The sequence below is a fragment of the Sebastes fasciatus genome, chromosome 23 (genome assembly GCF_043250625.1).
Source record: "Sebastes fasciatus isolate fSebFas1 chromosome 23, fSebFas1.pri, whole genome shotgun sequence".
Lineage (NCBI taxonomy): Eukaryota > Metazoa > Chordata > Actinopteri > Perciformes > Sebastidae > Sebastes > Sebastes fasciatus.
The window spans coordinates 9810444-9826833 of record NC_133817.1 but is presented as its reverse complement, the minus strand read 5'-3'; the positions used below and the strand labels follow the sequence as shown (position 1 = coordinate 9826833).

At 38.5% G+C, this 16390-nt stretch overlaps 2 protein-coding genes across 2 annotated transcripts; one reads left to right on the top strand and one right to left on the bottom strand.

The window, feature by feature from the left end:
- Positions 1 to 3616: 3616 nt before the first annotated feature.
- Positions 3617 to 7756, top strand: LOC141762047 (overexpressed in colon carcinoma 1 protein-like). The gene is made up of 6 exons (XM_074625869.1): positions 3617 to 3849; positions 5009 to 5033; positions 5202 to 5237; positions 5354 to 5430; positions 6707 to 6779; positions 7168 to 7756. Exons 1-5 carry the CDS (start codon positions 3786 to 3788, stop codon positions 6760 to 6762), a joined length of 258 nt encoding a protein of 85 aa, XP_074481970.1. The 5' UTR covers positions 3617 to 3785; the 3' UTR covers positions 6763 to 6779; positions 7168 to 7756.
- A 643-nt stretch (positions 7757 to 8399) lies between these two features.
- On the bottom strand, positions 8400 to 16245 carry dclre1c (DNA cross-link repair 1C, PSO2 homolog (S. cerevisiae)). Its single transcript, XM_074625870.1, has 15 exons — positions 15966 to 16245; positions 15790 to 15841; positions 15308 to 15392; positions 14891 to 14950; positions 14720 to 14775; positions 14482 to 14583; positions 14301 to 14373; positions 13593 to 13733; positions 13385 to 13486; positions 13128 to 13264; positions 12868 to 12922; positions 12605 to 12693; positions 12281 to 12378; positions 10247 to 10333; positions 8400 to 10149 (listed from the first exon to the last, which is right to left on the bottom strand). Exons 1-15 carry the CDS (start codon positions 16072 to 16074, stop codon positions 9398 to 9400), a joined length of 1998 nt encoding a protein of 665 aa, XP_074481971.1. The 5' UTR covers positions 16075 to 16245; the 3' UTR covers positions 8400 to 9397.
- Positions 16246 to 16390: the final 145 nt, after the last annotated feature.

The window sequence follows — 16390 nt, the reverse complement described above, 5'->3', positions numbered from 1 at the left end:
TAACATTAACTGTAAAAGGAGGAATGAAAGTTCTACAGAAAAACAGTGAATTCAGTTAAACTGCACAGTGAGGTTGATGTTAAGACTGTGTTGTTGGTGTCAGTAAAATATGAATGAGATGCACATAAATGAAGGTAAAGTGACATAAAAGAGTCAATATAATAATAATATAATAATATAATAAAATAAATAAAATAAATAAAATAAATAAAATAAATAAAATAAATAAAATAAATAAAATCCTAAAAAACAGGATTATTGCCAAGTAGATTTTCCCATTTTGCCTTGGTGTTTTGGTGCATAATGAAAAACAAGTACTGCAATAGTCAAGAATCATAACTATAAAACAGAAAAGAACATAAAAAAGAACGTAAAAAAATGTATATAAAAGATATGTGAAATATATTGATTTTCAAAATTAAAAGAGCTGTACAATGTTTAAAAGACTTAATGTAAACCTTAAAGCTCCAATAAGACCCAAGTTGTGCCTCCAAATTCATGTTTATATCTTTGGGATGAGGGATACACAGTTAAAAGCGTTTGGATTTGTCTCTTTCTTTCTTTTAAATCTTAATTAAAACCACAGAACGAAACAGAAAATGTGTCATATTAAACTCTGCACATTGAAAAAAGTGTTTGATGAAAAACCCTCAGCGTGTGTCCAGAAGTCATTTTGACTTCCTGCCGGAACAATCAATTATGTTCTAAAAGTCACTTTGCTTTACCCTGTAATTCAGGTGAGTGTGTTCATGTGTGTGGGAGGTATGAGTCATTTTAAAATTCAGACAGGAAGGATGTTGGTGAAAAATAAAAAGTACTTATGAGAAGCAACGGAGGCACAGAGCGTTTCCTTTTTTGCACTCGGACGGAAACACATTATTATAATCAAAGATGAGAATCTGCAGATAATGGGCCTTTGCAGCACTCAACTCTTTTAAAAAATAGTATTGATTGTCATGGTAGAGACGTTTCAGCTCCCACAAATCCCTAAATGTCCTCCTAGCTTGCTGTTGATGTTTTGAAAGTTTGCAATTTAACATCAACAATGAGCCAGGAGGAATTTGGGGATGCTTTTGGGTGCTATAACAAAATGTAAAAGTGGTCATTGTTTAGCTGTCTGCCTCGCAAATTTACTGATTTGTTCCACTCTCACAGCTCTCATGGCGTCGCTTTTGGCCGCAGCAGGCAGCTGTTTTCGGCTTAAAAGCAGCTAAAGAGACAGATATTTCCCTCAGGAGGTGGTGGAGACCAAAAGCAGAGCAAAAAGAGAGCGAATATTGGGCTTAAATTTATCAAGTGGACACAAACACAATTCCAAATGAATTATAATGTTGCTACGTAACTGCTGGATGTGTAAATACACAGATTGCTATATCTATGTTGTGTTCACAACTTGTTTCCACTGGCCCCTAGTGGCCAAAAAATATAGCAGGTTTAACTATAGACTGTACATAAGAAGTGGACGTAGTCACCGTGACGTCACCTATTGGTTTGTGAAGCCTTGAGTTCGGCATTTTGGCTGTTGCCAAAAGACCCATTATATTTGTCAATTAAGAAGATAAGAAGATGCTCTCCTGTCTGGTGTTTTTGGAGCTGCTACTTGAAAAGTGTAAAGATTTAGAAAGTAAAGCATCACATCTGTAATTGGTCTAAGATTTGCAGCATGTTTATTTATAAATCATCGCACCTGTAAAAGTTGTGAAAAGCACAACAATCACGTCACTGGAGGCGTCAGGTTTATGTTTTGTTTTTTTTAGCACAGAGCTCGATAATTATGTGTTTCACACTTTTGACTTCCCACGTCTGCTCATGAACGACGGCATCGATCCCACCAACTCTGTTTGTTTTGAAGAGAAAGATGAAGGAGTCAACATATACAGTCTGACCAGGTCGACTACGGAATGAATTAAAACCTTTCGCTCATGTGTTCAAAGCAAAAGCACCGGAGTTCGGTCTCTCTGTTTCCCCACATGCATGTGTTTCTACATCACACAGTAATCTGCTGAGTCAGCTGACCTGTGGAGATGTGGAGACACTGGGATTTACAGCATCTGTTCAGGCTGTGTGTTTAATTATAAAACCAGTTAGAGCCCGTCTGTGGGTCAATAATACGCTCCGATATCGGCTTTTCACAGCATCACTTTTAGCAGGTGTTCAAAAAGAAATCGCAGTATGTGAATCTTCTTTAACACATGTTTCTGTTTTCCTCAGTTTCTAACCCCTTTTATGTGCAAACTGCAGCATAAATGAGCTAATTGTTCATTACTGGATATCCATCTCTGCTCTGGTGCGGTCACACATGGGAATTTGTGTTCTCCAGGGATTTGCGAAGTTGTCTGGTGGCACAACTCTAATTGTGGTCTACCTAAAGCTCGTGTTAGGGTTCCTATTGGATCTTGTCACATTACACGAGTAAAAAAAGACACCAAAAAAACAGACTTTACTCTATTTTCAGCAGATTCTGGCTCGATTGACTTTTTTTTTCTGTGTTCTAATTATGTTTTCAGTTTAAATATTAAATATTAAAAATGTTTGTCGTTGTCAATGTTGACGTCACCAGTGTCGGTGTAACGTTACCCAGAATACGAGTGCACACTGAGAATGGCATTGTCATGACTACCCTGTCATTCAACTCCTCCTCGCCATGATTGGATGACTAACCCTATCATTATTAGACAGGTATTAATACCTTGTCCTTTCTCTTTATATAAACCGAATGCAGTACCTCGGGGAGGAAAAGTGACTTTGATTTGGGACTTGACCTGCCTTAACCCTCTGAGACTCGTGGGATTGCTGGCGCCCAATTGTATTTGTGTTAGTCCCCATAGTACCATTTTTTAAAACTTGACTTCAGTGTATAAAATGACCTGTGGTGACCTCTAGGATAATCACAGCCTCGTGAAACTTTACAGCCACAAACTAGAGACCTAGAGCATTCAGAGGATGTATGGCTTTCCTAGATAGATTGACAATAAGGGGGTTTCTGAGCAGTTTACACAACAGAAGTGCTCGCCATCCAATCGCAGAAAAATGCAATTCTTGCAGAAATCGCAAAATTTAAAAAATGTTTGATCCCAAATCACAGCATGGCTTTTTCTATGGTGTTCCTCAAGGTCTTGATATCTTAATGTGGTATTTTGGAGGGATTATTGATCAATTTGATTAATTTTTGATTAGTAAAAAATGGTTAAATTTAGCACCAAATCTGTATAAGACTAGTATATAGACTTGCTTGAGACTTGTTCCTGTCTGTTAGTCTGGTGTACGCTGTTTACATCTACTAGACTCCGCTGCTGCTATTGATCATCATTAATAATAAAATGTGTGTGTGTGATGGTAGTTTCCTTCAGGTGTGTTTCTGCACCTTTTAAATACCTGAAAACCACAAATATCTTCTGTTCCCACTCTCCACAAGTCCACTTCTACTGTATTCAGGCAGAAATTAAGTAGATTCAAGCTGACATTGATCTACTTCATTCAAATTGTGCACAGATTTCAAAGCACGAGGCACACAAAAACACACACTAACACACACTCCTCCTCCTCCTCCTCCTCCTCCTCCTCCTCCTCCTCCTCCTCCTCCTCCTTTTTTCTTGCCGTCATTTTAATCATTCGTCCATGCTGAGAGGTACAGTAGATAGACACAGAGTAGAGAGAGGAGAAGAAACACAGAAAGGACCTCCTCTATCTTTATATTTCTCTGTACCTCTCTCATTCTTTACTTCTTCTGCCTCTCTTCTTCCCTTCCTCTTCTTCTTCTGTGGTTTTATAGACTCAGGTGAGAGATGGGATGTGGAAATTCCTCACCAGCCACCAACAACAGCAGCAGCAGCAGCAACGACACTGGAGGTGAGAAAACAGGATGTTTATGCCTGAAATAGAAGAACATTTTGTTTATCTTGTAGCAGATAATATAGCAGATTCAAAGCTTCTTTCTCTCTTTAGTTGTATTTAAGTTATTTTAGTAACTTTTTCTGTCATATAGTGCTGTTAAAGGTCCAGTTTTTTGCAGGTAAACACATAAAGCTGATGAGATGAGTCACTGCACTCACACCTGTTTCATGTTGTACACTTTTTATTTTGGTCTACGTAAATTAAAACAAATTTAACCTGAATCTGAGTAGTGACCTGTGACAGAGTCGGGTTATATTTGCTCAATTTTTACTCACTGTTTATCCTACTTTTAGCTGTTTTTTTTAACCTAATCTTGTACGGCAAAGTATGGATTATGATTAGAATAATGATCTGTGGGAAATCTGTAATGTTTGATTGTATATAAGCCGCATGCTGGTTTTAATATCTTACATTTTGCTTTACAATGTTCAGGCCACCAATGTTAACACCAGTATGGTGTGAAAATCAACTCGCTTAAATCATCATAATATATCTCCTCACAGGTTAAAGGAAAATCATGTTTTTAAATATATGTACATTGAAAGCAGTATTAATACTAAAGGGATTATCCTGCTGAAATAATTTTAATAATAATTTGTTTTCAGTAGTTTTGTCCATCATTGCAGATACATAACACTGTTTATTTTTTATCTAAATGTACCTTTTTTTTCTTGTAAAATAACGCCTCTAAAAATCCCTCAAATAAATCGGAGATAATTATTAATTATAATAATAACATCATTATTTTAAATCATTGGCACAAACTGACTCCACAAAATTATGTGGAGACATCTCAGCTCAATATTTATCAGTTAAAAGAAAAATCAGTGAGTCAGTGTGCTGGTTTTCATACAATACAGACTGAGAAACTATGAAAAACACACATATTTACCTGCATAATTACCTGGTATAATCTTTAGGTTTGTCCTTTTTATTGCTTCTTTTGCATCATATTTCTCTTTGTTGCTGCCGGTTGTATTTCTGTAGAGGCAGATGATAACAAAGAGACATGTATAAATGTTAATTATTATGCAGATTATAAGTTTAACTGAGAAATAAAACAGAGCGCCAATAGGAATAACATTAAAATTCATCTGTGTGTTTGTGACCTCAGGTCCTCAGGAGTCTTCATCAAAGGTGTAAGTTCAATTTACACCTTTCACCTCTTTCATGAAAAGCTCACACACACACACACACACACAAATACACACAGACACATTCAGATGTTAAAACGTGTGTGTTGTTTGACCTTTCTCTGATGTTTCCCGTTAACGTAGAGCTTTTAACGTGTGTGACTGTGTTGACAGATTAGAAGAGTCGGTGCCAGAAGACGACAAATGGAAGTGAGTCAGTCATTTTAATTCAGATCTTCAGTGCTGATCTCTTTATACATATATATTATATATTTAAATATCTATTTTGCATTTTGCATAATGTGTATGTGTGTTTGTGTATATAGAAACTATGGAGGTGTGTACGTGGGTTTCCCTTCAGACCTGAGCAACATTCCTCAAGTCCAGATAGGATCACTCAGAGGTAACACACACACAGAAACACACACACATCGAAGAACATAAACGCTACATTCAAAATGTTATATTGTCCAGTATAGAGCTGCAGAGAGTCAAAATAATAATTAAAATCCCTCTCTCCTGCTCAACAGATTTGTTCTAAAATGACACATGCAAGTGATTTAAGAAGATGCATCGTGTTAACGTGAGAGATTTTGCACAAAGCTAATTAACTGCAGTTTTAAAAAGGCGAGGAGATGCATCTTTTACTTTTGTACGGCACTTTGTAGGTGCACGTTTTATCGGCGTCCGGTAGTCGCTTTCAGTCCAAAATGGCGGAGGCATAGCTTTGCTGCTGGGTGCTGCTGACGTTGCAATGGAAAAACAATTGACTTTCACTTCTTGACACGAGAGAGGGGAGCGAAGTACAACCAAATGCTGAATAAGACATTTTTAGGAGACCAAAGCATCCCCTGCTTTATGGTCTATTTGACTCTAAATGGGAGCATAATTTACTAACTGAACATCATGCTGTATTGAAGAAGACTTGAAACTAGCGATTGAGACCATAAACTCATGTTTACAATGTTTACTGAGGTCATAAATCAAGTGAGAAGTAGGCTCATTTTCTCATAGACTTCTATACAATCAGACTTCTTTTAGAAACCAGAGGAGTCGCCCCCTGCTGGCTGTTATGAAGAATGCAAGTTTAAGGCACTGCAGCATTAAGGGGCACCACATCCAGCTCTCTTAATACGTCCATGATCGAAGTCCAACTTCGAAAAGCAACAAAGTACATTGATATTTAGGCACATAACATCTTCTTCTGGACTTTCTCGAAATCGATCTTTTCGTCTAAATCAGGGTCGGATGAAAAACAAGACTTTTGTCAGATTGTTTTTCTCTAGTGAACAAATGTGTTTGTGTTTATTTCTAAATTCAGTGTGAGGCAACATGCTTACGTGACAGTACACCACATATCCAATTCTCGATAACACACACACACACACACACACACACACACACACACACACACACACACACACACACACACACACACACACACACACACACACACACACACAATTTCCTGTTGAGTCTCCAGGGTCATGAGAGCATGGGAGAGAGAAAACACTGATGATCACTTCACAGTCTGCATGTTTGTTTGTATATATATATATATTTTTACCCTTACATGCGTGTATATTATGTATACAAGTAGAAGCTGTATATTATACCTCGTTAGTGCATTTAATTGAATATTTGATGTGTGTGTTAATTAATTAAACTGTCGTCCACAGAGCATGAGAGAGACTTGTTGTCCCTCAGGAGGCCGCTGTGGGGGGACGGACTCTAATTTTAATGAAGAGCCAGGTGTGTGTGCTTTGCTTCTGTTTGTGTGTGTGTGTGTGTGGACCTCCTCCAGTTTCTCATTAATGAGAGCAATGATGTCACGTCAGCGGTTAAAGGACCACGCCGGTGTTTTTGCTCATTTCACCTCACTTCACCTCACTTCTTAAAAGCGTACTTACCAAGCAGAGGAGTATTCACTTGGTTGCAATGTGCAACCTCACCACTAGATGGCACTAAATCCTACAAACTACTCCTTTATTTTATCTTAAAAGAACAAAATCTCTTTGTAAATTAAGAGTAATTATTCACTGTTGCACTTAACCTCCTGGGTGTTTGGTTCTGATGTATTTAACCAGTTAAATAAAATCCTTGAAATTAATCATGCTTTTGTTGTTTGTTTTTTTTAAAGGTGCAAGAGAAGAATGATACGGCAGAAGAGGAAGAAACCCTGCAGGCGTTCTTCAGGTCCTCAGTGTTTGTCATCAGGAACTCACCAAGTCTCAGATGGGAGAACAGCAGCACCCAGCGGAGCCAATCTCCTCTCCCAGCGTCCTCCGTGAGGACTTTAATGGGATCAACTGACTGTGGAGCCTGTTGTGTCAAAACAAACAAACCGGTTAAAGACATTTGTGCTTTTATGGAAGCAGATGGACTTCTAAAAACGACGGTTTTGCTGTTTAAAAAGAGCCGTTTAGATCGTTCCATGAAGAGGCTGCAGGGTTTTATATCCCAGCGAGTCGCCTCCACTGGGTGCCCTTCGTTTACTGCATGTTGTGTAGCTGCTTAATGAAGCGCCAGCAGCAGGTGATACAGTGAATGTCTATCAGCTGATTATCAGTAAATGGCAGATAAGAGAGGCGGAAGCTGTGGGTAGCTCTGCACGTTGAGGGCGAGAAGAACTAATTTAAGGTCTGAATATCAAGTAGGACTAGATGTAAAACACATTAAAGGATAGGTTTGGTTATATTCAGTCAATAAAACCCATAAAAACACCAAAACCTTCAATTGTTTGTGTATCAACACCTGATATATCTTCTACATTGGGTATCGAGAATCGTGGAATTTCACTGGTATTGGTACCGACTACTAAATTTCTGGTATCATGACGTCTCTGCAAGACCTCCAAAGATACATTTAAAGTTTGCCAAACTATGTGAAGGACATTTGCTTAATTATCAAGTGCTTTACAGTATAAAAGTAATAGACATTTCAGTACTCACCTGCCCTTTGGTTTGTTTGTATGTTTGAAATGGAAACCTGCAGTCTCTTGGCGTCTCCAGGACACAATACAGGACAGTAAGTGGCTCCTGCTGTGAGGTGACGTCAGTGAATCGTCTTCTCCTTTGGGTATTTATGAGGTTAAGAAATGAAAGCTGCATGAATGTAACTGAACAGAAAGTCTGCTGTCATTTACCTTCTTTGCTCGAGGTGAACCCACGAGGGAAAACAGCTATTGGTTGCTTAGGAAGTTACTACACATGCATATAGGCTGGACGGACTTTGGTGCTTTGAATTGTACAGTTTGTACATGTGAGACAAGACATGGCAGAACGTAGGGCCACTGACTGTGTTGGTTCCAGCACATCAGCCGATAAATTACAAGAAATTGCAGAACAAAATTAATGTGAGAAGATATGTGTCGCCATTACACTAATTTATTTTCCAAATGTAAAATGTCTCATTTATTACATATGTTGGTCACATTTCTGTAATAGACTAATTTAAAGCATCTTTATCAAACATTTGCTATTTTTCATGACCATCTTTTGAAATGTGCTGAAGAGAGCTGCAACAATTAAATCGATTAGTTGTCAACTATTAAATAAATCGGCAACTATTTTGATAATTGATTAATCGGTTTGAGTATTTTTTTTTTAGGAAAAAAAAAAAAGTCTAAATTCTCTGATTTCAGCTTCTTAAATGTGAATATTCTCTGGTTTCTTTCCTCCTCTATGACAGTAAACTAAATATCTTTGAGTTGTGGACAAAACAAGACATTTGAGGACGTCACCTTGAGCTTTGGGAAACACTGATCGACATTTATTCACCATTTTCTGACATTTTATAGACCAAACAACTAATCGATTAATCAAGAAAATAAATCGACAGATTAATCCACAATGAAAATAATCATTAGTTGCAGCCCTTGTGCAGAATATATATCCCAAATAGGTATTGTTATTTCTCTCAAAATTGAATATTTGAATGTTTTCAGTTAGTATAAAGTCAAACTAATCACTGATCTGAACTTTCAGTGGTTAAACAAATGCTCTTCAGTTGAAATTAAATACTTTTAATTTGGTTTTGGAAACAAAAACTTCTGCTTTGATACAAAACTTCATCTACTTGATCCACTTCACGATGAAAGTGTTTAACGGAACAAACCACAAACTGTCAACAAAGAGGGGAAAGTCAGCTGTGAAAGTCACAGGTGCATTAATGCATGTAGGGTGAACTTAAAGTGCATTGGAATGAACGTTGTGTGTGTTGTTGCTTTACATCCTGAGGTTTACGTGGTTTAGAGAGGAATGGTGTCACTTATAAGGCATGTGAGGTATTATAGAAGCTCCTTATGTGTTTATATCACACATTTAAAGCAGCTGGTGGACTAATAGAAGTTATGCGGCTCACCAAAAACGTCACATTGAGCCCTGACTTCCCTTTCTGATGACCACTTCCTCTCCTGACGCCAGCTTCCTGTACAGCTGCGTCAGTTCATCAGGTTGAGGCATTTTTGACTCTGGCGTGCAGGGAATATCAAAGTCCGACGACACCTGAGACTCCGAGAGCTCCTCTAGCTCTGATTGGACGTTGCTCTCCTTCTCCTGAGACGCCGTATGTGTCCTTGAGTCTCCTTGGTCCCGCCCCCCCTGCTCTGGTTGGAGGATCAGAGTGTCGGGGAGATACGAGTCCTGGTTCTGGGAGGAATGGTTTGACAGGGAGGCGGAGAGGGTCAGACTGAAGTTTTCTTCGTTATCTGGAGTTTCTTCTTCTTCGCTGAACAGCTCTGGGGTCTGCGAGTCAGTCATTTTGGAGAGGGCGGGGCTTGGGACGGAGCAGCAGGATTGTAATTGGCTGTTGAGGCTGTTCTGGCTGTCAGTCGGCGTCGGCGTCTCCGTGGTGAAGAAGTCGTCCCATTTCGGAGGATTAGAGGAGCCACTTCCTTCAACCTCAATCGTCTTTTTCTCAGTTTTCTTCATCACCTCCTCCTTCGCCACTTTTGTATCGCCCTTTCCCTCGTTCTCCTCCTCTTCCTCTTCTTCTTCTTCACCATTGGACTCGGTGCAGTCCACATAGTTGCGTCCAACAGGCTGCTCGTCCGTGACCGTCAGAGGAAAAGACTCCTCCACAGACACAGGGGGCGCTGTTTTCAGAGGACTCTGATCTTTCACTGAGAGTTACAGGTCAAAAAGAACATTCTGTAAATAATAAATCAATTCAATTCATACATACACATAAAAGAAAAACAAGTTAAAATAATTATGCACCGTTTTCTATATCTTGGTTCAGCGCCATCTTCTTCCTCACTGGTTCCAGGTCCAGTCCGTCAAACAGCCCGTCATCGCTGTCGGAATCTGAACAGAGAAAAACAGAAAGTTAGTATTTTCATTAGACAGGCTGGCAAGAGTTACTTACGTTGGTTAATTTACAAAGCTGCTCTTGATCATTGATGACGTGTACAAAAATCTACCCCTAAAATGTCATCTCCTGCACATGTGAAATAATCATTTACAAATATTAAATATACTCCTAATCCTGAATCATTCTTATCTTCAATTTTATTGTTGAGATTCGTCTTTTTATCACCATTTCAGCTGAGTTTTAGTTTAAAAAAATACCAGATTTAAGGAATATTTGCGGAAAAAGATCAATGATCAACATATGCTTGATATTCCCAGTTCTGCTCCTACGTTGTAATTAAATGTATTAAATAAAAATGAAAATTATTTGAAATATGATTTAAAAAAAGTTGCCAAACACTAATTGTGGATCAAAATGATAGATATTGTAATACTTTTTGTAGCATTCATTTTCCTTTATGTAAATTAAAAAGTTGACACCATAAATAATGCAGTTATATCTATTTTTTTTTACTTTAATGCTTTTTTAAAAATTAAAAAAAAAAAAAAACTCAGACAACAGCTCAGGTATTTACAGTATTAGTATATACAGTATTTTTTGTGTAGGTTGTAACATGTTTGTTCGGTCATGGTGAATATTGCTGCACATGCAAACCAGTAGCATAAACAGAAATATTGAGATGCACATTATTGGGTGGCACAAAAATAACTAATATCAACAATAATATCTATAATCATTGAAGAGGCTTATTGTGTCACGTTATATATATATATATATATATATATATATATATAACATAATCATTTTAGGATAACGTCACCTAGGTTCAGTGCATTATCGTTTTATTATTATTTGTTGTGTAATATACAGTATATTGCTCTTCTTCTTTGGACTGCAGCTGCAACATTTAGGAATGTTTTTCACATGCAGCAGCGTGACAGCTCCCCAAAAGTGAAGCCAAAACATCTGGATCGCCCCCTGGTTGCTGGCTGTTACTTTAGGAAGCGCTTCATTTGATATGCAGCAGTTTTCTAGGAGCATTTTCAACATCAATATTGCAGTCAATCATGTTCATTTGAATGTGGAAAGTCCAAATCATGAATGGGAATAATATTATATTAATCGTGCAGTCGTACTCTGTTGTTATTTTTTCATCACACACACACACACACCACACACACCACACACACACACACACACACACACACACACACACACACACACACACACACACACACACACACACACACACACACACACACACACACACACACACACACACACACACACACACACACACACACACACACACACACACACACACACACACACACACACACACACAGAGAGAGGCCCGAAATACACACACATGCTGCACACACAGGACCTAGACATGCCGACTCATTTACCAATGAGAAGTCACATTTACTGTGCCGGATCAGAGGCATCGAGGGGAGCAGGTGAGCCGGGCTCGGCGCTCTGTTGGGGGAGGAATCTTCAGCTGTGTAGCCTGGCATCTCTAACATATCTTTGTGATGCGTCTCTTTAAAAAAAATGAAACTAAGAGCTCTGGATCGGCATAAACACACGAGGAGGGTTGTGGACAAATTAGCTAGCTTAATCACCGTCAGTTATCATCTAGAAGTATGACCTAATGAGACCTGCTGGCTGAGAGCGCCCTCTGCTGGAGCCCTCCGAGCTAATACTTTAATATCATTCACAAGTTTTGTGCTTCTTGTATTTATAACAAAGTATTTGCAAACGAGAAACAAATGATTGTTGTCGCCTGGAAAGACAAGGTTTATTATTCATATTCAAACATGGTGACCTGTAAACAAGCCTCACATCTACGGAGGCAGTTAGAGGTGTTACAGTGCAGAGCACCTGTTGTGGTTATAAATATATATGTATGTATATATATGTGTGTGCGTTTGTCTCACCGTATGTAGGTCGCTCCACCACGCAGCGTTTCAGGACTCCCAGAGGTTTGTATACAGTCGCTGCTTCATCAGAGTGGCTCCTGCACATCAAGTTCAACCTGTTCAAACACACAGTGACAACGTTATTACGGCTGTTTAACAGTTTCTTATCAATAATTATCATTGCAATCAACATACCAGCTTAGTGCACAAACACCCAAACTCTCCCTTTAACATAGTTTCATCATGACATGTTTTGCTAGAGGACTAAATGAAGCATGCATCGCTGAAAATGTTTGGGCCTGCAGGTTTAAATTAAATTAAAATAAAGGAAACTTCACTCACATCTGTGTCACCTCAGTCAGTGTCCGACCAATAGGGATAACACTGGGCTGGATGTTGACTGGCTTCAGGTAGGAGAGGAAGTTTTTAATCTGAAATCAGAGAGGAATATTCAATATGTGTGTGAGTGGATTTACAAAGACAAGAGAAATGAAATCTTGATTACAAAGGCCTTAACAGTATTTAACTTTGAGGAAAGGAGTGCACCATTATGAGCTTCTGGAGAAGCTTCTATTAGACTTAATTGAAGTATAACATGGATGTACCTCTGAGTAGGAGGAGTGGAAACTGAAGCAGGCTCTGAAGGAACTGGCTCCTGTTCTGGAAAAACAACAACAACAACAACAAAAGGCATATTTAGCACTCATCAACCAAACCTAAAGTGATTTATAATGAATTCTTCTTTCAGTGTCTTTTTAAAACCAAGCATCTTATGTGAAACTACTGACATTTTTAAATGTAATCAGACCTTGACAGGAGTTAGTATTTCCACCAGCTCTAGAGAGACATCTGAAGCTGCTCTTACTGTATTATAACGTTGGTTTTCCTCATTCTCTCTCCGAACCACATGGTGGACGGTTTGATGCTGATGATGCGAAGAGGAGTCCCGTCGGCGGCTGTGCAGCCACACGGCAGCCGGTTGCCTTGGAAAAACTCCTCGTCCTACACACACAAAAATAAATCAGAGTTTATTTTTTATGGATCATCTGAAAACTTCATACCCGAGAGAAACCCTGGATATGTACGTGTGTGTGTGTGTGCGAGTGTGTGTGTGTGTGGGACCTTTGGGTGTCGACAGGCGTGGATCTGCGTCCTGCGGTCAGTCGTCACGTAGCTCAGGATCTCCGGCATCTTCTTGAACATCTCCAGACTTCTGACATGAATCTGAGAGTTCAATCAAACAACAGCATATGTGAACATTTAACTGTGCATGTATGGATCTGTGCATTAAAAGGACATTATAGAGTATGTGTGTGTGTTTGTATGTTACCTGTGTGTTGAACTCCTCTCCCAGGTTGGTGAACAGGTATTCATATCCATACGCAGCTTTACAGTTGAGCCACACAACGTGATACGAACTCTTACTGATCCAGTTTCCAACCAGCTCTGAGATCCCGTTCAGACAAACCTCCTGCACACACACACACACGAACAATTATATATATTCTATAATCATTACTGTCAGGATTACATATAGAAAAAAACATCATGCATCTATGAATGAAATGGTTCAAACACAAATACACATTAAAACCACAGAAAACTATTGCATCCTTAGTATTCTTATGGGCTTTATCAACAAGGTTCAAACGATGTGATAAGCAACTAATGACTATTTCCATCAGCAACTATTAGTAATAACCCTTGAATAATCAATTAATCGTTTGGTTTATAAAATCTCTATCCAGAAGCCCAAAGTGACGTCTTCAAATGTTTTGTTTTGTGCGACCAACAGTCCAAAATCTAAAGATATTTGTTTTGGATTCGTAGTAGACTAAAGAAACATCCAAAGAGATGCTGGAACCAGTAAAAACAACTGTTGCCATATCATTTTCTGTTGATCGACTAATTGATAAATGGTTGCCGCAATAATTTCTAGGACACTTCCAATGTTTTCCACTCAAGGGTTTGAGTTGCGTTGGTTTTGTTTGGTTGAATAATGAATTTTTTTCCTTTGCAAGATGAATCTGAAACGTACCCGAGTGGGAATCTGGTAGAATCGAGGGTCATAGAAAGTGGAGTCCAGATAAACACTCTGGATGTCCTTCACTCTGTGTGTGAAACAAGATTCAAGATATTTACTGTCTGGTTCTCCAGAGCTTCTGTTTACTGTTGAGAGACTCGATGAAACAGTGAAGATGTTCATCATCAGGACCGACCTGCTGCCAGAGTGCAGATGTTCTATTCTCGAGACGTCTCCAGCCGCCAACCTGAAGTCTCCTGTATACAGAACGTTTCCCTGAGAACCCTCAAACAGGAACCTGCACACAGAAACACACCACCACACCTTTGACTATTGATGTTAAAATGTTTAACAATTATTTTTCCAAAAAGATAAATATGTTTTTCACAACAGACATAGAGAATTAGGAAGCGTTTAAGAAGGGTTTGACTTGCATAACAGAGCCGGGACAGTGGCCTGCAGGCAGCAACGTGACCACAATCTCTTCTTTCTGTCAAGCAAACACCAGACGAGATGGTTAAAGAAAATCAGTTAGAAAGAAATGAAAATGACGAGCTAAATCTACATGTCTGACTGGACTTAAGGAAACAATCTTCAGTTTTTACCTCTCCGGTCGCCTCGTCAACCAGAGAAATCTGATTTGGGCTCTCCAGCTCTAAGGGAACCTAAAACAAATCATTCACCAGGAGAGAAAGAAAATATGGAAAATCCAAAGAAGATGAGACAAAACTGCCAAAATACCAGAATGCAAAGCAACCGTAAGACATGATGGTTGTGTGTAAAAGCCAAAGATTACTTTCTAACACACAGGATATCAAGTGAAGTAGAAAAAATCCTGTTTACTCCTGGAATCCACCTATTAGTGTAAATATATAAAGATATTTAATAGTGAGGTTTTGTGTATGTAAGCAGATAAATCTACTCTTAATTCACTGTGATTGTGGTATTCACAGTTACTCAGTAGTAGATAATACTCCTAACCTGCATACGCAGTGAAAATGACAGTAATAGAGGAGACTTACGATGTATTCCTCCCAGAAAGAGTACTTGGGATTGCTCAGCAGAAGTTCTTTCGTCACGAAGGAGCAGTAAAGCCTGACTGTGCGACTATAAACCAAGAGAGAAAACAGCAAATTATAAATGTTAAATTCTCTGTTTAGTTTTCCGCTATGTTTATATGAGTTATGTCTTAATATTCTGTTGTCGTTGTAATTATTTCAGTTATACAAGCCCCTGTTTATAGCATGAAAACATTGCTTTTACCCGGAAATTATAAATGCTTATTGTAGTCTTTGTTTGGGTCAGCAATTTAGGGTACACCTATTTCCAACAAAAATCTATTTTACTGCACACAGGAGGGAATATAATTGTACCAGCAGGATAGAAAAATATTAAAATATTATAGATGTATCATCAAAATCGTAGTCATTTTTCTTAATATGTTTTGTGCGTTGCGATGCGGTGCTTTATTTATAATATTTCAAGAGGTCAAGTAAAGTTCAACCTGAACTGCAGTTTTCTCTTCATTATTCGTCCTTTCAGTCCTTTCATGTGATCTGTTAATAAGATAAAAATAGTGAGACACTTGTGATCTGTTGTTACAACCCTCTGTGAATGATCAATAGTATTTAATATTGATAAACTCAAAGCTAACACAGACAGGTTGATGTGAAGTCTCACCTTTGTGACAGTGTGAGAGGAAATAAGCCCGGGCATGTAGGTTCTCCCGGTCGAACCGGTCCAGAGAAACGGAGGGATACTCCTTCATCCGGCCTGCGAAGGAACTCATCTTCACCCAGAACCTTCTGGTGGTGTCGTGTGAGATTAATTAAACGTTATTTGCCTCAGAGAGAGCATTATTCTGTTGACATCGCCACTATTTGTTTGTCCCGCCCATCAAATTCCTCTTCTTCTTTTTCTTCTTCTTCTTTGAGGTTTATTGGTGGTTGGCAAACAACGATTTGGTGCATTACCACCACCAACTGGATGGAGTGTGGATCATTCTGGCTAATCATTTCTATATTCAAAAAAATAAAAATAAAAAAAAGATAAAAATAAAAATAAAGAAATAAAGAAATAAAGAAATAAAGAAATAAAGAAAAAGA